General features: G+C 39.3%; 1 protein-coding gene across 2 annotated transcripts in view; it reads right to left on the bottom strand.

The window, feature by feature from the left end:
• The window catches only part of CORIN (corin, serine peptidase), a 180,056-nt gene that overhangs the window by 83,533 nt on the left and 69,583 nt on the right, over positions 1–26,940 (bottom strand). For both annotated transcript variants that reach the window (XM_052780137.1, XM_052780138.1), the window contains exon 5: positions 7,495–7,676. In XM_052780137.1, coding sequence (XP_052636097.1) covers positions 7,495–7,676 — 182 coding nt within the window. The remainder of the gene's footprint in view (positions 1–7,494; positions 7,677–26,940) is intronic.

The following is a 26,940-nucleotide window of genomic DNA, read 5'->3' as shown; positions in this document are numbered from 1 at the left end:
ACTCAGACAGCAACAGTCATAGACTTCTACCTTCTGTGTGAATATGCCAGTTTGGCCTGGGAGAACAAAGGTAAAAAACAGAAAGGATATGTATCTGACCATTTTTCCTACAGATCAGAAGCACAAAGGTCCTGGAGTCCCATATTAATTTCTGGTCTGTGAGTAAAAGTGTGTTCAAACACTTATAAATCATTCTGACTCTCCTTTCCTAATACATCTCATATCCTATTCTGCTCCTATCCATTCTGATTTTCATCCTAATCCCCTTCTCCATTTCTTCTTACTTAAAGTGAGCACCTTCCTATTTATCTTGTATGTTATATGAAAACAAGAGGAAGAATGAAATCAGTTTTCCTTCTCTCAGTTTTAGCACCCAGCAGCAGTCAGAAGGAATTTTAAGAAAAATTAATCTCACCTCTTGCAGTCTTCTGATAGGTGATGACTGGATGTGTTTGGTCCAGTCAGTGCAGTATTCACGGCAAGGAGAGCACACACACTGTGAACAGTACCTCCAATGAATGTAATTTCTGCTTTCTACCGAGCTTGTGCAAGAAGTTTTCAGAAGGTTGACAATTTGATCATACCTCCAAAGATCAGATTTTAATGGAAATTATAAAAGCCTTGTCTTATGCTGTAAAACAAACACTTGTTGAAATGTTAAGTTTCAATATTTGATCTGAAACCTAGAGGACTTAGATATGCAACCATTTATAAGACTTTCTTGAACACAGGTGAACAGTTGCATACTCAGAAATGCTGAGACTGTTTGAAACAAAGCAGAAGAAGAAGAAATAAAGCCTGAAATAGATGTCTGAAGTAAAAAAATTATGGACCATTCCACTCAAATTTGCCAAAATTATCAAAAATTGTAAAGGTGTTATTATAAAGGAATGTGCTGGGAAATGTTAATTACTGATACCTCTGTCAATAATTTACACATTTATTAATATAATCATGCAAATATTCACACACCCAGACTCCTGAAGAAGAAACAATGTTATGTAAAAGGAACCCAGAGAAAATGGAAGCAATCCTTGCTGATAGAGAAACTTGCTTGGTTTAAACCTTCCCCAGAAAGGTTTACAGTCTGGAAAAGCTTCCAAAATCCCTGACTAAACACCATTGGTGGCAAAAAGTGCTTTATTTTACCTGCATCTGGTGTACTATCAGAAGTGTCTCTGAGGAGCCAAGACCATTTATGTGCTGTACTTCCCAGCTAGATTACTGGAATGCCATCTATGGAAGATGATGCAGGCACGTCCCTGGAAAGCATAGCACGTCCCCCAGATAGCACAGACTGAAATAAACATTATTCTATGGTCCTCAAGATTGGTATCTGGTTGCATTTCAAGGTATAGCAACAGATAAAGCACTGTATATTTGTGAAAACAACCGTGAAAAGTGCTGCTAATTTTTTTTTCGAGGTGAAGAGGAGGCAACATTCACTGTCTAATGCTATGAAAGAACTAGGTGGTATCAAATAAAATTGCCTTTAAAACAATCAAAAGGTGGTACTCTTCATACAATGCATAGATAAGCTGCAACACTTTGCAACAGGATACTACGGATGCTAAAATGTACATAGATCCATGAAACAAAGGGACACATCAATAGAATAAAAACCTATGGTGGGTCACAAATTACAGAAAAGTCCTTCAGTCTCAAACAGATGGAAAATGCAGGAGTATTTTGGGAAAGTATTGCCACATAGTCTTGCCCTGTTGTCCTATTCTTCTCTGGGCATCTGATTTTGGCAGCTTTTGGATTCAGCATTACAAGATAGATAGACTTTTCGTCTGACTCAATACAGTCACAATAGCACAGCGGGACACAGAGGAATCCCTGTGTTCTCTTGCCCGCAAATTTTCATCACCTGCTCCCCACGCCCTATGTACCCTGCGGTACAATGTATGCATCTTGTAGCTATCAATTCCAGAAAGTTTTGATACTAGGATCACGATCACAGAATTGGGAAAGTTGGCAACTCCTTTCCCCCAGGAAACTGTCCATTTCTCTATTTCCTTATGATGCAAAACCCTGTGGGAAAAAGAACACAAAAGACCTTTCTCTTCCACTCAAGTGAAGTGGCCTAAAAAGGCCACATAGGAAACTGCAAGCTGGAAAAGAAGCAGGCAAAGAACAGGAAGGCAGGCAGAGATAAACAGTGGGGGAGGCAGAATGGGAGAATAAACAAAATCAAAGGACATAATAAAATATAATGTAGAGTCAACAGAAGTGAACAAGTGCTTGGGGGAAACAGTTTTTTTCAACTGTGAATGTTCCCCAACATGAAACACCACCACAGTCCTGAAAAACATTTTGTCTTCCTCAAAAAATTATTCCACTATGGCTGTTTTTGCAGCTGGTCAGTATCAATGTTATTCATACATACATCATCTCCCTCTTCTTTTCACTGCATTAAGTGAATGCAAGGGCACAAAAGAAAGATAATGTCCTCCTGATTTTAAAAGCTTTTTCTCAAATAAATACTGTATTGGATGTGTATAATTAGCTTCATATTGCCAACAGAAAAATAAATACCTGGCTGTAACCAGATACTGCCTTTGAATCTGTGCTCAAAGGTATTCCTCAAAGACAAATTAATACCAAAAATCCTGGTGAAAAATCCTGGAAGATAAACTGAGCACCATGCAGTATCAGAACAATTTTTATTGGTGTTTTATTCTTGGAACAAAACAAACCAAGATCTGCATTAGTTAAGCATATTTGGTTAAGAACATTAGTAGTTTCCTTGTATATATTATATTAATTCTCTTGAGTATTTTCTGTATTGTTTACACTATTGCAGCTTATGCAGGACAAGATAATGTATGATGACAGCCACTAGAAGAAAGTTTGAACTGTTTGGCTGAGTTACTGCAAAATTCAAAGCTAAACTTGGGTAAAGGTAATGCTTTTATAAGAGAGAAAAACTGCTGAAGTCTATAGTTGTGGTGTTAATACATCTATTAACTATTTGCTTTTACAGTATCTTAAAATGTTATACATTAACTGTTAATGACTATTGCTGATATTCTTAATGTGGTGCTCCAATTAAATGCTTCTTATTCAGCTTAAAACAGGCTAAGAGCTCCTGTGGTGGGATCTTCAAACAGCTGAAAAAGCTCACTCCAATTATACATGCATTTAACCCTATCATGCCCTTGAACATGGCAGGGCATTTATCAACACGTACAAAAATTTATTTCTGCTTTGGCCAAGAAGGGAGATTATCTGGATTACCAGCAATGGTCTTCCTGTTCACCAAATACTATAACTTTTCTAAGCAGAAAAAAATTAATTAAAAGACTGTATCCAACTGAAAAACTGCTGCAATAGCCACTGAGTAAAAAGTTCACAAAAATTTGTCTTAGAGAACAGAAAAGTTCTGTGATACTTATAATTTAATTCTACTTATAATGTCATGTGTTACTCACACACATACTTACTTACTCTCATTTCTTTTCATGATTCCTTTTTTTTGTTCATTGCTTTTTACAGATTTAAAGTTTAACTACTAACAGGAAGACATATGCATTTGTAGTATATAGGAATTATTGTAATACCCAGAAACCATTACAGCATGTACAGTCCCTTTCTCATATTGTTCAGAAAAAAACCAAAGAAAAGAGAAATAGTTTTTAAGAAACTAACATGAAGAAAAAAAAAGTAAGTTAATGTCTCCATTAAATTCGAGTCAGGACTAAAATCTATAACATTCACTCCAATAGGAATGAAACTGTGATCACAGGAGGATTTGCAATAAAAGGTACCTGAAAAAAATGTACTTTCATATAGTTAACTTTCACTACTTGAAACATTGTAAAAAAATTCTGTGGAGAGATAAAATCTCCTAAGAGAAAACTGTAAATTTGTTCTTGGAAAAAATGAAACGAAAAATATTTTCATGATTTGGCACAACTGATAGCTATTTAAAAACAGTTTCTCACTGGAAAAAAGGTCTCACTGTTTTTTGTCGTATACTTTTTTGTACCTTTAAGAACAAACAGTATAAATAATATGCAACATAACAATGCAATAGAATTTACATTCTGTATTTAAATTTTAATGTACTATGTCTTTCATATAACTTAAATAGTATTATTTATTACAAATCTCATGGCTACGAAGTGCAGATCAGGCCTCTTGTGCATCATTTTTTAACAGAAACAGACATTCATAATGCCGCTTTAGTAATAATACAAAAGTGAACATTGTCCAACAGTTCCATACTGTCGCTTACACAGTTTTGCTGTATAAAGAGCAGAAGCATCATATTCGCTGCTGCTTTTGAAAGCATTTTACCATTCAAATTAACTGAAAAATAATTTCAGGGGTCTTGTGAGAGCTTCACGTTAATGTAAGCCAGCTCATTGTGTTGCTTTACTTCTCATTCAAGCTACTGTGGGGTTTTTTTCCAGTTTTAACAGTATCAGCTATGTTGGCTGGTCAAAGCAAATAAAATAACAGAAAAACACAGTGACAGCTGAAAGAAAGTAAAACAGAGCTGGAATATTTTTGTGAGTAAGGATAGGTAGAGCAGCTCCCAGGAAGGTTTCTGAGATTTCTCCCCACCTTGAATGCATTACTGGATTCATGTGAATGAATGAATGACTGATGATGCTTCCCCCCAACACTCCTTTACATGCTCACAACTCATTAGAACTGTGAAAACAGTTCAGCCATCTATCTTAAATCTCAACAGCTGTATTCCTGAAACTACTTTCAGAGTAGCTGATTTTCTCACCTACTGGGTATTCACTTGTCACTTGTGTGAAGGGATATCAGCCTGACTGATGCAGCCCTGTCTACAGAACTGCACCTTTGTGACTCATTTTGTACACTTGGATGGTTCTACTATAATGGCACATGGCTCAGATTTTCCAGTACATTCAGTACATATGCGGTCACATCAGGCATGTATGTCATAATAGTTTCTCCACACTGGTAACATGTACTCAGTTTGCAAAGCCTGTGGAGGAAAAATCTAGACAAAGAGACAAATATCAGCAGTGACACATGAACAAGTATATGCCCACTAGATAATCCCAATTCTAACTAATAAACATTTTTCAGGAAAGCTGGTAATTGCCCCAGGATAAATGCTCTAGATTCTAACTAGAGGATAAGTCAAGCACACATTCTCCAACAGAGCTTGGAAAGGCATGTGACATTCAAAGATTTTTTGGGAAAAAAAAAAAGAAAAAAAAATTAAAAGTTTAGCTATCTAGATTTGGTGGGACTTTTGAACACTACAGCCAGCTATAATTTGTCAAAATTTAATAAGCATATTTGTATCATACCTTGTATTCAGTCTGTGTAGCACACGTGCATGAAACCTGGTTCTCTAACATCCTATTGCTCTTTCAGAATTATACCTCATTCTGTACCCAGTATGAGCATGCTCAATTAATATGCTAGTCACTCATTGCTCATTGCCAGTTACTCTCATTGTTCAATGTATAACCCCTTACCATACTTATGTATTTATGCTACAGCATCTTACCTTGTTATTTGAACTTGCCATGAAGACAAAATTATTGTATTCCTAATTCCTATGATGTTCATCACTATGATACCAAAGACATCAACACACATATGGTTACAATGTCCCTGTGAGCTAAAAGGACAGTTTTATTCCCATTTTACAAAGGGAAGGCGAGGCATGGAAAAAAAATATGCATTTTTATAACTACTTGCTTATGGTTCCCATTTGGAGAGATCCATTAGACCTAATTTTTCTGCATATTTAGCATATATTTATATCATACGGTTAAAACACAGTTCTCAGTGGCTTTCACTACAGCAACTTGCCCAAAATCCCACAGAAACGCTACAAAAGACTTGTGGATAGTATCCAGTTTTCCTGGAAAGCATTCAACTGCCTTCAACAAGACACAATCCATCTTTGTGTATTTCCCCACCTCAGCCATTACAAATGTTCCCACAGGTGAAGGTAGGTATAGACAACAGCCTCCTTTACTTCATGACCCCTCAAAACATGCCTTAACAGATGGAGAGAATCCAACTGCTAAAAAGACTTGGTCCAGTAATTTAAGGCTATATTATTATGCATATACAACCAATCTTAACTGTAGCATTAACTAACATTCAAAGATATACTGTACAACCTCCTTATCTTTTAAAGTAGTTTTGAGCGTGTAACTTCTTAGGTTTTTTAAACAAAATGAAAAAAAATTTTCATCATATCACTTCCTGTTTATTGTCACCCAGAACTCATTAACAAAGTTAGAACCCACAGATGGACCATACGAGCCTCTGTCACTTAGGCTCATGGGATGATGCCTATCAACAGTAAAGCCTCAGACGCCAGCACGAGAACTCCAGCAATGGGGTCGATGAGAAAAAAGAGTCAGGCTTGCTGCTCAGTGTGCCCAGATGGCCAAGAAGGCCAACGGCATCCTGGCCTGTATCAGAAATACTGTGGCCAGCAGGAGCAGGGAGGTGATTGTTCCCCTGTACTCGGCACTGGTGAGGCCGCACCTCCAATACTGTGTTCATTTTTGGGCCCCTCACTACAAGAAAGACATTGAGGTGCTGGAGTGTGTCCAGAGAAGGGCAACGAAGCTGGTGAAGGGTCTAGAGAACAAGTCTTATGAGGAGCGGCTGAGGGAGCTGGGGTTGTTTAGCCTGGAGAAAAGGAGGCTGAGGGGAGACCTTATCACTCTCTACAACTACCTGAAAGGAGGTTGTAGCGAGGTGGGTGTTGGTCTCTTCTCCCAAGTAACAAGTGACAGGACAAGAGGAAACAGCCTCAAATTGTGCCAGGGGAGGTTTCGATTGGGTATTAGGAAAAATTTCTTCACTGAAAGGGTTGTCAAGCACTGGAACAGGGTGCCCGGGGAAGTGGTTGAGTCCCCATCCCTGGAGGTATTTAAAAGATGTATAGATGTGGTGCTTAGGGACATGGTTTAGTGGTGGACTTGGCAGTGTTAGGTTAACAGTTGGAGCGGACAATCTTAAGGATCTTTTCCAACCTATGGATTCTATGATTCTATGAGTGGATGTAAACAAACCACAATTTTTGAAAAGTTTACCTCTCAATCAGTTCTGGGCTCATTTTTACAGCAAGGAAAAAGGAGATACACTTGAAATTTGGGCCTGTGTACCAGGTTCCCGCTCCAAGTAACAATACTGTATTTACTAGAGCTTAGCAAAGAAAAAATCAGCAGAACAGTTTTAAAGGGCGTATTACTTTTCGCCTACCTTCTTTCCTTGAAACAGCTGAGAATTTTTGATGCAAAACAAAAAAGCCTCAAATCAATCCAAGTCTGAAAAAAATTCAGCCTAAACAATTAAAACACAGCAAAACTATAACCAACTGACAACCAGACTATCACAGTAATGTGAAGGAACATTCTAACCAGAACCAGAAATAATAATTTCACCCCAGAGCTTTTCCTACACAATAAAAAATACATTATTAAATAGGAGCTCACAAATACAGTGTAACAGTTAAGAATGGAAACATACACTGCTTTCCTTTTTCTTGGTGTGGTGAGAAGCATACCCTTGTAGTGGTGTCATTTTCAGTTTCATTTTGGAATTGAGAGCACTTCAGGAATTCTGGCCAAGAAGCATTTACCATACCCAGTACTGGTTCACAGCCTTCTTTTGCTGCCTCACAAAATGTCCTGCAGGGCAAGAGGCCTCGACTGGAGAAAAGAGACAGAACAAAAATACAAAGGACTATTAGTCTAGCAGATTGTGAAAAAATTTTAAAAAGAGAAAAAAGTAATAATGAACACTTTTGAAGAATTTTACATTCTACAGAGCTAAACCAAAAAGGTGTGAAATCTTCATTATTCATTGAAGGTGTCATCAGCTCTGGCTTTTGGGCTAAATTTAAGCCCAAATCAAGCTCAGAACAGTTTATAAGTTCAAGTCTGTGCAAGATGAAGCTGAGATTTCATCAACAGTTGAACCAATATAATGGTGTAGTGACACCACACAGGAGAAAGATTGCTTCTTCATCCTCTCCTTCTTCCCCACAATTGTGCAGACCTACCCCTCTAAGACTTTGGCAAACACTTTCATGAACTTATAAAAAAATCATTACCTTTGAAAAAAAAGTTTTCATGTTTTTGATTGGGTAAGTCTTCTGACAACTTAAGTGTGCTGAATCTGCTCATGGAGAGAACCAACAACCACCAGACATAACTTGTAGGAACCCACAGTGGAGAGGACTATATCAACCCCTTTTAGCATTTATGAGCTCTTACACTATTTCCCCTGAGCAGTCAAAACATACTGAGTGTCAGATCAAATGCAATAAATACCAACATGACTTGAATTGTATTTGTTTTAAGAAAAGCACTATAAATTAGCAATTTTAAAAGTATAACATGTTCAGATGCATCATACTTGTCCATTTCTTATTCTGAGATATATACCTGCATATGTATTTTTTCTTTATTCTTCTTTTACATGTACATAGGAAAACCAGTTAAAATAGATAGCTATGAACTGTCTCCAGGTCTACGTAATTAGAGTCAACAAAATCAAGCAAAAAATCTAGAAAATCTATTAACATGTTTACTGTAGATCTGGAAAAGGATAAAAAAAGTAAAGTTATAAGATTACAAGTAACACGATGCTAGCCAAGTTAGTCAAGATCTGAAAAGACAAGAAATTTCAAAGAAGCCTCAGCCAAGTTAGTTGATACGTGGCAGCTGTAATTCAGGATAGAGGGCGTAATGCACACAAGAAAGGAATAACTAAACGTCCACACATACAGTTCTCTGCTTTACTGCCAGCTTCCACTAACCTTTTATCTGAAAACCATTTTGGTGGAGCAGAGGAAAAGCTCTAGCACAGTCAACATTAGTCTTAGCTATAAAGAACTGTTCAATGCCTTTCCCAGCAAGGATCGGCACGATCTGTGAGAGCACTTCATTACCTGACAGAGCTGTCAAACAGACTGACATAAGCTATCACTGGAGCACAATGGAGGAAAGCCTCTCAGTAAGCAAGTGCAATTGCATCTGAAAGTCCACACACACAAGTAACACAGCCCAAATGAGACACACTGCCTGCCTTTACAAATACTTTTCTCATCCATATGACTGGTAAGTCAAAAAGACCCAGCTCTTCTTGCTGGAAAGCAGAAGCACTAACACAGCTAGATGGTGGCATCTGCTAACACCAACCTGTTTACACTGAATAAATATCAAAACTCCAACTTGACAGCATGATAGCCTTCCATAACCTCTAGAGCTAGAGCATGTGTCATAACCATCAAAAATTAGGAAGAGAGGCCTGGATATACAGTAGGAAAGACAAGACATTTGAGTAGTCTTTGCCAGAAGACTATGTCAGTCTTCTGGATGAGGTAACAGAAAGAAGACATATAAATAGCAAAAAATATCTCTCATATAAGTCTAATGCCCCATCGTTACATTTTCTCAATGTGTGGATTCCTTCTTCAAATTTACTGTAGTGCTTATAGCATTTCTTAAAATACTATAAAAATTTACCAGCAGCAGACTGGGAAGCTAATGTACATTCATAACTTATGAATCAACAACCAAAAAGCAGAAGTTGCATACACGTTCTAAGCAGGAAAGATCTCACTCACATTTAAAACAGTTCAAGTTTTCTCAGGCATAATTAAAATCAGGGCACTTATTCCTAAGAATATAATGAAAAAATGTAACTCTGACTCGGACTTGCAAGTAAAATGTTCTTTTTTTGAAAGCATTATTATGCATTGCTGCCTTTGCTTTATTACAAAATATGATATAAATCATAATTTTTTACTTCGCTTCAAACCAATGTTTTGTCATTCAGGAAAAAAGAATGACAAATTTCTAAAATATCCAATGTTTAAAATATGATTAGCATGTTAATTTACTGTGTATTTATTATATTCTTAATGACACCTCTGACTTTATAATATAATATTTTATTCTACACTATATATATATGTATTTTAAACAGTGAACAAGACTGGGAAGGCATGCCTTGTTTTTTATTCATTTTCTTATCTAATTTAGAAATACAGTTCTGAATGTCCACTGTCATCACTGTCTGTAACTTCAGGGTCATCTGCTGAGATTATCAACAGCACTGTAAATAGAGATAATCAGAGAGTTACTTGTACCTAAACAATTATATCCTTTATCATAATCATGAGCTGCCACCACCATTACCATACATGATTTTCTTATCACGACCATTAAATTCCAGAAAGATTCCATAGAGGAAGTGATGTAATTGAAGTGAATTTCAGCTAAACAAACATTACATTGACCTGGAAGGTGACTTAATATAGTATTTTGAAAGGAAACAAAACTGCTTAAAGTGGAAAATGTCAACCAACTCTCAATGGAAGAAGCAAGTACAGAGACCTAGAAATACACGTAATTTTTAAGTATGGCTCTCTTACAGAAACAGCTAACACATTCAGAAATGCCTGAGAGAACTTCACCCATACAAGTCCAAGGGACCCATGAGGCTGCATTTAAGGGTGCTGAGCAAACTGTCCCGTGCTCTTGCAAGGCCTATCTCTGTCATCTCTGAAAGGTCATGGACATCAGGGGAGGTTGCTCACAACTAGAAAAAGGGAAATGTTGCACCCATCTTCAAAAAAAGGTCAAGATGGGTAACTTCAAGCTGGTCAGCCTGATTTTGTCCCAAGGAAAATCACAGAGCAAGTCCACCTTGAACACATTTCTGGGCACAGGAAGATAATGATCAGGAACAGTCAGCACAGATTTATCAAGGGCAAATCATGGCTGACCAGCCTGCTTGCCTGTTACAATAAAATAACTACATACATAGTACTGGGACCTGTCCTGTTTGACATCTTTATCAAGGATGTGGAAAAGGTGATGAAGTGTGCTCTTGTCAAGTTTGCAGATGACACCAAACTGTGGGAGGCAATCAACGTACTTGATGGTAGAGCTGCCATTCAGAGGGACCTAGACAGACTGGAAGAATGGGTCAAGAGGAATTTTACGGAATTTAACAAGGATTAGTGCTGCACTTCGGAAGAAAGAACCCACCGTAATGATACAGGCTAGATACTGACTGATTGCAGAGCAACTCTGCTGAAAACAACCTGGGGGTCTTGCTGGACAGCAAGCTGGGCATAAGCCAGCAGTGTGTCCTGGCAGCAAAGCAGGCCAACAGTATCCTGGCCTGTATCACAGGAGCACACAGTCAGTGTATAATGGTAAAGGATTGTTCCCCTCTGCTCAGCACTTTCTAGACTGCATGTAAATATTGTGTCCAGTTTTGGCTGCTCCAATAGAGAAAAGACACTGATAAACAGCAGTAAATCCAGGGGAGGGCCACTAAGCTGGCCAAAGGCAGGAAAACTCACCTTCAGGACAGGCTGAGGGAACTGGGCTCCTTCAGCCGGAGTAAGAGACAGCCTGGGAGTAACATCAACCACTACATGCTTCAGGACCCATGGGGAGGTTATGGAGTCTAGCTATTCACAGTGCTGTATAGTGGGAGGATGAGAGACAACTGGCATAAGCTGAAACAAGAGATGTTCTGACAGGATATAAAGAACTTTTTCAGCATGAAATTAGTCAGGGAGTGAAACAGGTTATCCAGAGAGGTTGTGTGGTCTCCATCTTCGCACGTTGTCGTGGTTTAACCCCAGCCAGCACCTAAGTACCATGCAGCCACTTGCTTGCTCCTCCCCACTCCCAGTGGGATGGTGAGGAGAACTGGAAAAAAACAGTAAAACTTGTGGGTTGAGACAAGAATGGTTTAATAACTAACCTAAACTAAAATATAATAATAACAACAATAATAAAATATAATAATAATAATTGTAATGAAAATGAATATAACAAAAAAAGAGAGAAATAAAACCCATGAAAAGACAAGTGATGCACAATGCAATTGCTCACCACCCGCTGACCGATGCCTGAGCAGCTATCTGCCCCTCCCAGCCAACTCCCCCCAGTTTGTATACTGAGCATGATGTTCTATGGTATGGAATATCCCTTTGGCTAGTTCAGGTCAGCTGTCCTGGCTATGCTCCCTCCCAGTTTCTTATACACCTGCTTGCTGGCAGAGCATGGGAAACTGAAAAATGCTTAACTTAGGATAAGCACTACTTAGCAACAACTAAAACATCACTGTGTGTTGTGGTTTAAGCCCAGTTGGCAACAAAGCACCATGAAGCTGCTTGCTCACTCCCCCACCCAATGGGACGGAGAGGAGAAAATATAAAAAAAGGCTCATGGGTCAAGACAAGTACAGGGAGGGATCACTCACCAATTACAGTCACAGGCAAAAGACAGGCTCAACTTGAGGAAAAAACAAAATCAATTTAATTTATTACCAATCAAATCAAAGCAAGGATAATGGGAAGTAAAACCAAATCTTAAACACCTCCCCCCCCCCCTTCTTCCCAAGCTTAACTTTACTCCCCATTTTCTCTACCTTCTTGCCCCCAGCAGCACAGGGGGACAGGGAGTGGGGGTTGGGGTCAGTTCATCACACCTTGTCTCTGCCGCTCCTTCCTCCTCAGGGGGAGGACTCCTCACCCGTCCCCTGCTCCAGCGTGGGGTCCCTCCCACGGGAGACAGTCCTTCACAAACTGCTCCAGCATGGGTCCCTTCCCATGGGCTGCAGTCTTTCAGTCACAGACTGCTCCAGCACGGGCTTTCCCATGGAGTCACGGCCATCTTCGGGGGCATCCCCCTGCTCTGGTGTGGGGTCCTCCCCGGGCTGCAGGTGGGCATCTGCTCCCCCGCTCCCCTCCATGGGCTGGGGGAGGACAGCCTGCCGTCTCACCACGGGCTGCAGGGGCATCCCCTCCTCCGGCGTACCTCTTCCCCCTCCTTCTTCACTGACCTCGATGTCTGCAGAGGGGTTTCTCTCACATTCCAATCTCCTCCCCACTGCAGGTTTCCCTTTTTAAATCTGTTCTCCCAGGGGTGCTACCACCATTGCTGATGGTCTCAGCCTTGGCCAGAGGTGGGTCCGACTTGGAGCTGGAGAAGCTTCGAGCAGCTTCTCACAGGAGCCACCTCTGCAGCCCCCTCCCCTGCTACCAAAACCCCGCCACACAAACCCAATATACTGTGTTATCAACATTATTCTCACACTAAATCCAAAACAGCACTGTACCAGCTACTAGGAAGAAAATTAACTCTATCCATCCCAACCAAAACCAGGACACATGTTTTCAAGACAATAACTAGATAAAGCCCTGAATACATAATCAATGTACTTCTGCTCCACTGAAGAGACAAGGAATATCATGATAACAATTAACAATTTCAGTAAAATAAAATTATTTACTGTTTGAGCTATTTAAATTTGGTCTGTTGAGGGAAATTCACATAGCAAATGAGAACAAAACTGAAAGAAATATCACAAACTAATGTAAGGAAGTTGAACTGAATATACTGAAATTTTTCATAATGTTGGGCAAACTGCATATTCTTGATGTTACTGGAATTTGGAAACAACTTGAAGAACTATTACAGAAGTAGTTACCCAAAAGAAAATAAATTGCCTAGCCAAGCACAATTCAGTATTCTGATATTTTGTTGAAGTTTCAGAAATAAATACATATAAATACACATACACACACATACACAGAGACTTCTAAATATCATTTTACTTGAAGTAGATTATAGTAAGTCTAGTCATTAATGACATTTGTCATATTTGAAATAGCTAATTTATTGCAAAAATATAAATGCATGGCTCTGAATCTTTACCATATTCTTTACTGTAAGAAGACACAGCCTCCTTAGTGTTTGAGATGAAACAAAGGGCTATTTCAAGAAATAAGTCAATCTGTCACTCAGGTTTGCATCTTGGGAAGCACTGTCAACCTGCACTTCATTCTGTGTCTTCACATTGAGGCCACGTTTAGATCCCACATACCACATCTAACATGTTTTATCCCGTAACCTTACACTGATTAAATTTTTAATACAACTTTTTGCAGTTTATATCTAAATTACTGCAGAACCTTTTGGGCTTTAGCAAATGCAATTTTGCTTCATTCACAATCATTCATAATGCCACAGAAAAGATCTTTTTCCTAGTACACCACTTAGGTCATATCATCTTTATTTTTGTGTCTGACTCTTGGTTGTACCTGCCGACCCCAAAAATGTGGCTAGAACTCCAAGTTCAGGCACAAGTAAGTGGCCTGAACTGAAAAAGTCCACGGTACCCAACAGTTCCCTTACTTAGTGTTTGATTTTACAGTAACAGAGAAAAACACAGTACTGCTATTAGCAACTGTGTGATACAGCAGCAAACCCCGCATGCAAGGAATAAAAAGCTGCCAGAGCTGCCTGGCTACTAGAGGTAACATGAAGAAATTGGTGTAAAGCAAAGCATTGACTTGCATAAGTATTCTGAAGTCAGTATGGTTGCCTTTCTCTGCTTAGTATCTAACAAGAGGAGTGTGCTGCCAGTGTTGCTACTGAGTTCATTACACACCCTAGTTGGAACCACTGTTTCAAAATAGGTATCTTTAGAGATATACTCTCCAGGTAATGCTAAGGACTTTTACACAATGCACTTTACATGCTGCAGTATTGAACTTATCTCAGAAAGAAGCCAAGGACCTTTAGCTCTAAAATTGCCTCTTGCAGCTTCCTAGTTGGCAGCTTACTTGTTGCCTGGAAAGAAGCAGATATACTCTAAAATAGTACTTTTCACCACCAGATTGCGATGTGTTGAAAGGCAGAAAATTTCAGCACCATAAACCAAGAAAGGCTGTGTACAAAACCAAGAACAAATGATCCCTCCTGATGACAGGAAGAGCTGCCACTTACTAGTTCTGCACATTGTACTGGCAAATTAAAAGTTTACTATCTATGTGACCTGTAATGGCTCTTCAGATAAAGATGTTCTAAAACACCCTTCTGTGTTCTTTTTTACAGAACCTATCTGATATGGAGAGAAAGCAAGGGCACAGCAAGAGCTCTGCAGTAGCCATCACTGCCTCCTGACTGGAGCCTGAGAAACTCCTTAAAGGGGATTTGGCAAGGCAAGTGACTGTCTCCAGTCACTTTCTTTTAGGGTTTTGGACATTTTTTAGCTTTTTATTTTTAACTAACCTACTACTTCTAAAAAGTTGTATTAGCAGAATCGCATGTGGGCAGAGGTATCCGCATGAGCAGACCCATTGGTTTAACAGAGGTTCCTTAATATAGAAAATGCTAAAAGCTGCTACTTACTATGGAAGGCACTTGAGTTCCAAGATACCTGTAAGAAATAAGATGCCACATAACTAAAATGGAGTATTGATTTGATCTATCTGTGGATGCTAGCCATTTAATTTATTCAGACTGATATGCTTAGAGTTAACTTCTTGTTTACTTTTTAGGAAAACACATGATAACACTACAAAATTGCATTACAGTGAAATGTAAGCAGTGATTCTACCTCATTAACTGTAAATGGTTCCCACTGGTCCAATGGAGCATACCTGATGATCACAAATAGTTATTTGAAGGCAGTATATTCTGCTGAGTTTTTTTTCCAAAGAAGTGATAGTAGGGACATTACTTGAATTTAACAAGTCTGTGACTGAGATCAACTTGAGTTTACCACAGCTAACCAAATTTATACTGCTTTTACGCTTTATACAAATGTGACTGCTATTTGAAAAAAAACACAAAGATTTCTTGAGGACTCTCAGATGAAGTTTTATACAAGTGTGAAGTATTCAATATTATCTCTGTTCTCCTTGACCCCCACCTAAACCAATAACTTCCAAAGCACTTCACTGCAGCTATAGTCTGACATACAGCCATCAGGTAACAGTAGTATGAGTACACTAATTTCTTCAAATGTAACTATAGTGAAGTTAAATATATGGTTCATTGTTTCCAAAGGTCTTTTAACATACTGATCATTCATTTCAATGGAAATTTTACAAATAATAGTAAAAAGTTATATTAAAATATAACTATGCAGAATTATATTTAAACATAAGTTAAAATTTTCTAAAAATGTTAGATGAGTAATTTTTTTTCAGAAGATTCATCTGCATATTAAATTGTTTACATCTATATGAAAAAATCACAAATATAAAAAGTTTACCTCATTTGTTTAGCTTAAGCAGTCCACCATTTGAGTATTGCAGTGCAATATAAATGTTTGGACATTGTATTGGGTTTGCGTGGCAAGGTTTTGGTAGCGGAGGGGGGCTACAGGGGTGGCTTCTGGGAGAAGCTGCTAGAAGCTTACTGTGGTGGGTTGACCCTGGCTAGATGCCAAGTGCCCACCAAAGCCACTCTATCACTCCCCTCCTCAGCTGGACAGGGCAGAGATAATATAATAAAAGGCTCATGGGTTGAGATAAGGACAGGAAGAGATCACTCACCAATTACCGTCACAGCCAAAACAGACTTGACTTAGGGAAAATTAACTTAATTTATTGCCAATCAAATCAGCGTAGGGTAATGAGAAAATAAAACCAAATCTTAAAACACCTTCCCCCACCCCTCCCTTCCTCCCAAAGACAGCTTCACTCCCAATTTTCTCTACCTAACCCCCCCCAGCAGCACAGGGGGATGGGGAATGGTGGTTGGGGTCAGTTCATCACATGTTGTCTCTGCCACTCCTTCCTCCTCAAGGACAGGACTCCTCACGCTCTTCCCCTGCTCCAGCGTGGGGTCCCTCCCATGGGAGACAGTCCTCCATGAACTTCTCCAACGTGGGTCCTTCCCACGGGCTACAGTTCTTCACAAACTGCTCCAGCGTGGGTCCCTTCCACAGGCTGCGGTCCTTCAGGCACAGACTGCTCCAGCGCGGGTCCCCCCGTGGGGCCACAAGTCCTGCCAGCAAACCTGCTCCAGCGTGGGCTCTTCTCTCCATGGGGCCACAGGTCCTGCCAGGAGCCTGCTCCAGCATGGGCTTTCCACGGGGTCACAGCCTCCTTGGGGCATCCACCTGCTCCGGCGTGGGGTCCTCTCTGGGCTGAAGGTGGATATCTGCTCCACCGTGGACCTCCATGGGCTGCAGGGGGACAGCCTGCCTCATCATGGTCTTGCCCACGGGCTGCAGGGGAATCTCTGCTCCGGCGCCTGGAGCACCTCCTCCCCTCCTTCTTCACTGACCTCGGGGTCTGCAGAGTGGTTTCTCTCACATATTCTCATTTGTCTCTTTGGCTGCAGTTTCTGTGCCACAGCAACTTTTTCCCTTCTTAAATATGTTATCCCAGAGGTGCTACCACCATCGCTGATGGGCTCGACCTTGGCCAGCGGTGGGTCCATCTTAGAGCTGGCTGGCATTGGCTCCATCGGACATAAGGGAAGTGTATTGGGTTTGCATGGCAAGGTTTTAGTAGCAGGCGGGCTACAGGGGTGGCTTCTGTGAGAAGCTGCTAGAAGCTTCCCCTATATCTGCTGCTGGGGGCGAGAAGGTAGAGAAAATTGGGAGTGGAGTTGAGCCCAGGAAGAAGGGAGGGGTGGGGGAAGGTGTTTTAAGATTTAGGTTTTATTTTCTCATTTTCCTACTCTGATTTGATTGGTAATAAATTAATTTTCCCTGAGTCAAGTCTGGTTTTTTTCCCTGACTGTAACTGGCCCTGACTGTAACTGGTGAATGATCTCTCCCTGTCCTTACCTCAACCCACAAGCCTTTCATTATATTCTCTCTCCCCTGTCCAGCTGAAGAGGGGAGTGATAGAATAGCTTTGGTGGGCACCTGGTGTCCAGCCAGCATCAACCCATCACAGATATATACACAGCACAACAATAATTTAGAAATTACTAGGCTTCTAAAAGACAACTGCATAGTGATTAAATAAGCCAAGCAGAATTTGCAGTCTCTAGAGAAGCTCTGACAAACCAGAAAACGTAGGATTATCCAGCAATTACTGCAATATTTGGCCCAGTGTCAATGTTCAGTCATGTGTGCTCCATAAATCAAATATTTCTGGCTAATGGTCAAGTTTAGTATGGACATATCGCTTAATGTACTGAAGGATGAAAAGATGATTAAAAATCTCCATCTTGATTAGTCTTATTTACAGCTACTTAGAGACCAATCATGTTAAAAATAAACTGGCAGTTCTATGGCAATCTTACCATGATTTATTTGGCGCCAGTGGCAGGCACAGAAGCACGTTATAACATAGTAGGGTGCAATTCTGCTCTTCAGGATATTCAGGGAAAAAACTCTTGCTGAAGATGGAGTTTGATGGAAGAATAGATATGTGACGTATTTCTAACTCTGTGGTTGGTTTCCCCACACTTAATAGTTCATACTTAGTTATTTCAGCTGCATAGAAATATCAACGTTAAGAATTGTACAGCACCAAAATAAACAAAAATGTTCTTTATAGTTTATTAAAAAGTATATTAAGGGTAAAGATAATAAATAAGGGATTTCAATTTGCATAAGGTATCTTCAGAGAAGCTATGTATCAAAAGAGTTTTATACCAGATATTAATTGAAGATATACACAATACAGTATATGCTCTAAAACTGTTATGTTAACTGATTTTAAGCTTCCAAAGAGGCTACACACTGCCTGAGAGCAGATGATCTGACTACTTCTTCATGCCAATCACCTACAGTTCATTTAAATTGGAATTCAAATTGCCTGATTATAGTCCTACACGGATCTAGTCCTTATCACTCACTTAAAGACATTTTACGTTTTTAGACTAATTCTTTTCAGAAATTACTCCTTCTGTAATACTGACTTCTCTTCTTTGCAATCACATTACCATGCACAGGGCTCACCACTAGACTCTGTAAGTCACTTAAGTAGTGCTTTGAGTATTAGAAATTATCAAAGAAGTATGCTACAAGAAGCAGTAACGAGAGGGAAGATCCTTTAGGCAACTATTTTCCTCTTGCTGCAGAATTGAACAGATTTTCTAACGAACAACTGTTCAAGGTAGCTCAAAGGTCTGGCTCTCAAATTCAGCAGCCACTGAGGGCATGGCTCTTGATATGTCTTTTCTGGAAGCAGCAGCAGCATATGCAGTTCTTGTTCCCAAACGTGTATATCTGTTTCTGTGCTGCTTTCAGTTTTGAAATAATAGCTGTTTGTAGGCTGTACAGTAAGCCAGGTCAAGTAACTGATTCAGCTGAAAAGTAATGTGACCAAAAAAAAAAAAAAGTATTCTTTTTTCTCATCTGATAACTGAATTGGCCCCTCCAAAGAGATACAGGCAAAGCAAGAATAAGCTGTCAGGAGAGGGAGAGGTAGAAATTGCTAAAGCTGACAAAAGCATTAAATAAAATATACAACTAACCATCCTGCAGGGACTTTCCATGCAACCTGGTAAATTCTACAATATAGCTAGTGCTCATTATTTTCTGTGGCATTTCTTTGTGTCTTCACATTAGTATCTCCACGGGTGAAAGCACTGCCACAGCCATGATTCATTACTGCAATTTTACAGATTGAAACAACACAGGGTAAATGACTTGCTAAAGGTTATAAATGAAGTTGGTATGCCAGAGCTGAAAATACAGCACAATCACTCTTAGAACACACAACTGTTGACTGCACCTGTTCTGGCTAAAGGTCGCATTTGCGGTTCAGTAGACAACCTGACTGAAGGCAGACTGATGAACATTTTTGGCTACTGGTGGTCCTCATTACTGTTCCTTCCCCCACTCCATCCTTTCAGTTGTTCCAGGATAACTTTCTGTGGCCACACAGCTAGCTGGATTCAGGTATTGAGCTGAGTTAATAACAACTGTAGGGTATCTTCCTAGATTATTTTATCAGCCAAATCTGTTTAAGGGAAATTTTAAACTGGCATGACTACCAGAGGAAATATTAATCATACTACAGCCTTGCTATAGAGCACTGTGGGGTAATCCGCTGTATCGTGCATAGGCACACAGGCTAAGAATGATGATAGATCTAAGGTCTGAGGCAGAATAAAGGAACCGGTAATACAATTGTGAGAGACTGTTGGGGCGGGAGGAGGCGGGGTGGCGACAAACTGAAAAACCCAGGAGACATGCAAAAATTATGGGAAGAAGAAAACTGAGATTATCCTTTGTGTTTCTACAGTCCTGAAATCAAACAAGTTGAAGTGACAACCTGACACAGCAGCCATTGTCAGTTCTAATCGTCATTAATACTTTTCAGGATTTTCTAACAATAAAGACTTCCACAGAATATAAATGTCACAGAAGGAAGTTTCTATGGTAGACACCCACACCCACCATTACATTTTTTACAGTGATAGTTCTTGTGAAATCTTTCTCTTTACCCTCTCACAGGACTCCAACATGCAGAGCAGCATATTCAGAGTCACTGAATAGAGCTATATGAGGCAAGCTCATAAAAATCTCAGTATTACTTTCTGATTCGTGGATTTGTAAAAAGTGGGCTGTTTAAGGCTTCAATTTCACATAATCAAGAAAACAATGTATTTTTGTCTTTCATTGTTCAGTTTTCACCTTTATCTTGCAAGTTATTTGGAAAGATTGCATTTTCTTTTCTATTTTATCTCCAGAGATGGGTTTAAATCTGAAATTTGCTTCTTTACATAGTAATAAAATATGAAAAGAAAGCAAGATTATTTTAGATTTTTGTGGCTATTTCGCTTGACAAAATTACACTGAATCCATATAGCAACATTTAGGGAATATGTCTCAACTCCATGCAACGCTTTGTAGTACTGAATGCAGAGCTAGCTGCAGATATGTTTCTGACTTCCCACCTTGTTTTTAGCTCAAATGCATGTACTGTTTTCTTGAAGCAGGTTCTTGTGTATAAGTACAGAGATGCATAATTAACCTGTAAAAGGACTACACAGGACCTACAATTTGAGAAACACCTAACATCTTAAAGGAGAAAAAAAGGCCTCAGAGGTGATCCTGGCAAAAGGCCGAAGCAGCTCAGTTCCCCCAAGGTGGGAGACTGAAGAATGGCTCCAGCTGTTTACACAAGATTAAGGCCTACTATTAATTGGCTGAATTGCTCGTAGATGCCCACTCATCTGCCCTGCAGGGACTGAGGACAAGGATTTATAGCTAGTGCAGAAAGCCAGTTCTCGCTCATACACTCATGAACATTTGATCTGCTGTCATGAGGTTGGCAATTACAGATGAGCCACAAGAGGAATGCCCTTTCCAAGAGATTGAAAAAAGCCTGGTTTATACAATGAGAATGAAAAAGATAGATATACTGAATGGATTGCCTGCAGCATGGAAGAGTATGCAATCTGTTTATAGGCTACGAGAACATGAAAGTCTCAGAACCAAATAAGATGAACAAATGGGACTGGAATCTGTTCTGTGGGTCCATACAGATGCCTTATATTTTTTTCTCTAAAAATTACAGGCCCAATTAACTATTTCTTAATAGTGCCATATCTGGTGGCAACAGAAAAGAGACAGCTAAAGAATTACATTTGCAAAAGTCTTAGAATAGATCACTGATATCCAAGAGTATCATAATTAACAAAGAGCTCACACAGAACTCTGAAGGTTGTTCAGACAGAGGAAGGAAATATAAATTCCTGATTGCAATGAAAGTGGAACTGGGAACAAATCCAAAGATACCATTAGATTACAAAGACTCCTCTTATCCATCCAGAAATGAATAAAGGTGGCAGCAGATGCTGCTGAATTTCACATCTTCTACATCAGCTGCTGTTGAATTTAACATCTCTTTCAGGCGTAGTAACACTCTTTGGAAAATGTGGGCAAACTCAGCTGATATCCATAAGGATGGACACGTAGTCTCTACAATGCAGGTTAGAATTTTTAGTCAGTGTAATCATTTATTTTGTAGACAAAACCCAGATAAATTATTTTGACCAAAATAAGGAGTCATTTCATCTGGAAACAGCAACAAACAGAAATTCAGAAATCCACTCTGACCCTTCAGTCACTTTCTGGATATGACAGCACCGTATGTGAAAGCTAAGCTTATAATACCATAACAATTAAAACCACCTAATGTATACTCTGTACAGCAGAAGCACTTTCTCTGTTCTACCATACTTAGCAAAGTGCTACATAAATTTTGCCATATAGCATTGAAATTATTACCACAAAAAAGGCTAGTTAAATGATTTAATGTGTCAGCTGCCCTGACTCAAGCAGCCAGCCCTTCCAGATTTCTTACTGATCCCATCGCTTGATTCAAACATGACAGTGAAAATGGTAGAGATGTAGTAAATGAACTTATTAGAGCTACAGTTCAGCCAGAAATCAGTTAAATAAATATTAAGAATATTGCTACAATTATGAGCTATTTTTACAATCTTGTACCATCTGCCAAAAATTCTCCTAAACGAAGTCAAATTTCTGAAAATTCTCACCTGATATTTATCATGCAAATGCTGAACACACTGTTGATTTAGTTTACTCTCCAGAAACGTCTCTTGCAAAAAAGAAGTTCCTACTATGCCTGAGAATCCAGGTTACAAGATCTTTTGATGTTGGCAAACAAAATTCAGACTTGGCAAAGACAAGCTGTCACAGTGAAATGGAAGTCCTCTGAATCACGCAACGCTATTTCAACCACAGCATTGCTACAGAAATTCTGGAATAACAGTAAATCATACATTGCACAGCTGCTCTAACTGTTTGTATGACCAGGATAATAAAGGCACCCAAAACAACATTGTGCCTAAAGGACAGCCTCCCATCTCCAAAGATCACTGTGATAGGTACCCTTAATTTCACGTAGCTTTCCAGAACTCATGCTTCCCTGTGCACTTCAGAGCACTGTTGAAAGGAAGACCTCAAGAATCAGCCTAAGTTAAAACTTTTTGAGCTGCATCTTGTCAGGAATCCTAAAGAATCACAGACACACCTATCAGTCATTTACACTCTAGACTTTTCTGTTGAGTAGAAATTCACTGTAATCCATTATTGTGCTGCTTCCTCACATTAAAGTTGTTTCACAAACACTTCAAGGTGGCAGGAGCAGATGTCATCAAAAGAAAGAAGCTGTCCTACCCCTCCTCAGCCTGGCTTCTGAACCTCCTCCCACCTCTCTTCCTTCCCTCTTTGTGCCAGCATGACACTCCATGCTGTTACACAATGAACCAGATCAGTCACTCCCAATTTAATTCAGATCAGTTTCCTGATCCAATATGTCATGGAGCTGAACAAATACTCCCGCCAGGACATGGAAAGGGCACTGCTGAGCTGTGGAATAACAAGCAGGGAAATAGGATAAGAGTGATTCTTTCAGCAGCACTACCAAATTATATCAGCTTACAACAGTGGTCTGGAACATGATCTTCAGAGAGGCTGTGGAACCTCCATCCTTACAGTTACTCAAAACTCAAGTGGAAATGGCCCTGAGCAATCTCATCCATTTTTAAAGTTGGCCCTGAACTAAGCAAGGGGGTGGACTAGAAGAGCTCCAGAGGTCCCTTCCCACCTGCATGAACCTGTGATTCTAATCTGCCTGTCCTGCTCAGCCTGTGAGTCGTAACCCTGGTGATAACCACTACGGTCTCCAGCAGGGTGACAATAACTCCTCACAGGAGACACAAACTTACGAAAGGTCAGTATGCCTCACTAACTGAAGTCTCATTAACTGCAGATGGTTTAAAAGTTATTTGTTAATAAGCTGGGCACTAAAAGAGGCTAAACGTCAGCTGAAAAGCATATGAATTCTTGGAGGATCCTTTAACCACTGTTCAATCCAAAACCCTTTTGTTTATTAACTTAGAGACAAGATGGCGTAGTCATATCTACTAGAGGAGTTTTGCTGTTAAGACAAAATGTTCCCTCATCTATATGTTTCTGGTTTTGAGACTAGGTGCACAAGTCTGATAGGAAACTATCAGTGTTAATACTCCTGCAATGTTTGTGAAAATGCAAGGTTTTACTGAAAGCTCCTGTCCTACAATTATTGCAAATTAAATGAAATAAATCTCATTTTGTAAAAACAAAGTATGTTTTTCTAGCAGATATATTAACTTGCCGAACAAACATTAACAAAAAGCCATGTTCATTTTATGATTTGTTATAAACAATTATTTCAACTACTTAAAATGATCAGTATGTATTTATTTATAACTAATAATATATTGCATGTGTAGGAGAATGACCTGCAATCCCTAGTTAACATACCAACTTAGAAACCAGAAACCACAGCTTACAATAGATAAAACACACAACAAATCATTATGACAAGAGGGCTGGAGGCTATCAATCAGTAAAATACGCATTCATAAAATAACCAGTCCTCCTGATTTTCTTTTCTGCCTCCTTCCCTTCTCTTCATTCCTCTGAGCAGCATTGTGAAATATGTTTTCAAAGGGACATTCCCATGCCCAGATTGTTCTCAAAAATGTTTCTCTGCTTGATAACCTTTTAACTCTGGTCTATCCATAATTTCCCCCCAACACGCACACTTTGAAAGAAGATTCTTTTGTGCTTTGGAAAAGTTTTCGTGGTCAGTACATCAGATCAGTGGAGAGGGTGAAATACGGCGTGCAAGTTTGATGCTGCCTGCTGTGGCCAACACTGGCTTCACACCCACTGGACCACAGATATCATTCCGGCCAATGTAGGATGCCATTGCCTATACCTCTATGTTACTTTTCTAGCTTTCAATTTTTTAATTAATTTCTTAAGCAATCCCTTCCTTCTGTACATTGACTTTACAAATTATACATACCAGTAATAGTAAACAGTCTCTATTTGTGGGCAGGGAAAGGATAGTTCTCTGAATGGGGCAAAAACATTCTCTCCAGCATCTAATTTCTCTGTCCTGCTTTCCCTATATTTTGTCCCTGGTTTGTCCTTCCCCTACACTGCATCTGCCATCTACTGGCACATTACTGTAAAAGAGTTTGTCATCAGAGACTTAATTTCAGACCCTTTTATGCAAGGGCCTGTACCTAGCTCCAGTGCCACCCCTAGCTATTGTTAGGGTCAGTGACGTGGAGAGTCTTTCTTAGGCCCACCCTCACTAGCTGAGCCATAACATTGATAGAGAAGCTTTCAGAGACTCTATGATTTTTCAGAGATGTGCAAGCCAAAATTTGGGGACTGACTTCTGTAAGGTATATCCATAGGTACATAAACTTTATAAACAGAAGTTCCCCTAAAGTGACCACATTTTCTCTTCTACTTCCCTTACCTTCCTAGCTTCCAACAGCCATGATAAAGACCTTACCACTTATTAAAGCAACGCTCCCTGCCAGATTCCAAGTTCCATTGCTCAAATACTTGGAGATACTAAGAACACTCAGTGATTACAGGAATGCTTTTTCTTAAGGAACCCATTTTTATTTTCTGTTTTTGCCCAGGACAGATATTAGGCATAAAAAATTTTAAATGGTGCTTTTTTTTTTTCCCCCTCACTAAAATTATACACATTTGGAGAAAGGGTCCTCTGAGAAAACACGTTAATCAACTTTAAATATAGGCATTTTGGTCAATGCCACATCATTACCTATACTTTCCCTAGCACTCCTTGCAAAAACAAACTTTATGTTTGTCACCTTTACACAGTCTCAGCTTGGGACCAAGTAGAAAAGGCTCCTAAGGTGTAAGTGTATGTTGACTTCAAGGTCTGAGCTGAGGGACAATGCAAAGTGTAATCTTCTCATTAGCACATTTTTTTCTGCCTTATAAGTAACAGTTACACCATACTAATAAAATAAGTCATGAAGTATGAAATTATTCCTAAGTAAGACCGGCTATATTGAGAACAAAGATATATCTTCATAAATGCTTCTTCCTGAATGCCATTTCAAGTTTCTTCATTTGTTTCTTGGCAAGATAGTCAATGCCAATCTTTCGGAAATAGGTAACCATTCCTTGCTTTGAAGTCAGATGTAAACCAGCTGTTTCTTAACGTCTCATTTATATCTCATGAAGAACATGTTCTAGTCATAGGACAGCAGAAATAAAATCTTGTTTCTTGAACAATTATCTTTCCTCAGAGCAGGAGTTGGGGTTTGAGGATTTGTTTCTAATTCCTTTCTCCATGCAAATACTCCATCACTTTCTGAATCTGCATATTGTAGATTTTCTTTGTTCATTTGTATCCATTTATTACTTATTCCATTTTCTGTTTGAACTATTTCTGATTTGATTCACTGTCCTTTTATTTAGGAAAAGAATTCAGGTATGTTCAGCACATTCACTGCAACATGGTTTCAATCATGACCTTGCATATGATATCTGTTATTGTACATAAACATTTCCAAAAGTACACAGGAACTGTTTAGTGCTATTTTACAGATACCATAAGCTGACATTTTTGCTACTTTGAATCTCTACCCTGTGTATTACTCCTGCCAACCATTTCACTTTTTGTTGCTGTAAATCAGTTCTATTTCACCTTGATTTAGCGCATTATCAATTTGAGGGAAGGCTGGAGCTGAAACTGAGTATTTATGTTGTGCATGAAACACTTTACTAAATGTTTCTCATGGCATGTTGACTATCTGCCATTAGCAACTCTATCCTTAACGTTTTACTTCTGAAAGAATTAGACCATGCAATTACTATTATTATAGCTATTGGTGAAATTACAGCTATTGGAAGGCATATTGACTGGTACAAAGGGCACAATGAAAGAAAAAAGTATTCATTTGTTCTGCTGGTCTGGGCTTTCTCGAGTAACACACATCCTGCCTGTTCCTCAGTTTTTCTGCTAAACAGTAACAATTATATCAATTTCCTTTGTAGAATGCTTTAAATCAACAGTGGCAGACAGAAAAATGACTATCAGCAGCAGATCGAGCACACTATTTGTGTGGGCAAGCATTCACAACTTTATCACACTCTCTTCTCTAATTTTTGTGTTCACTTTTGAAAGGATTTGACCATACATGTTTTTCATTAGCTGAATCTCCAAGTTGCGTGGTTCAAGTCACAATTGTGCTTACATGAACCACAACTAGATTTAAAACCTGAGGGCTGAATTATGACTCAGTTATGTATTCAAAGACAGATTTTGCAAGTGTACATCATCAGTCTGTTGGATTCCCAAGGGCTCAAAGCCAAGACATGGCA

Source organism: Harpia harpyja, chromosome 2, assembly GCF_026419915.1.
Source record: "Harpia harpyja isolate bHarHar1 chromosome 2, bHarHar1 primary haplotype, whole genome shotgun sequence".
Classification (NCBI taxonomy): Eukaryota; Metazoa; Chordata; class Aves; order Accipitriformes; family Accipitridae; genus Harpia; species Harpia harpyja.
The sequence above is the reverse complement of the archived record's forward strand: the minus strand, read 5'-3'. Positions and strand labels throughout refer to the sequence as shown.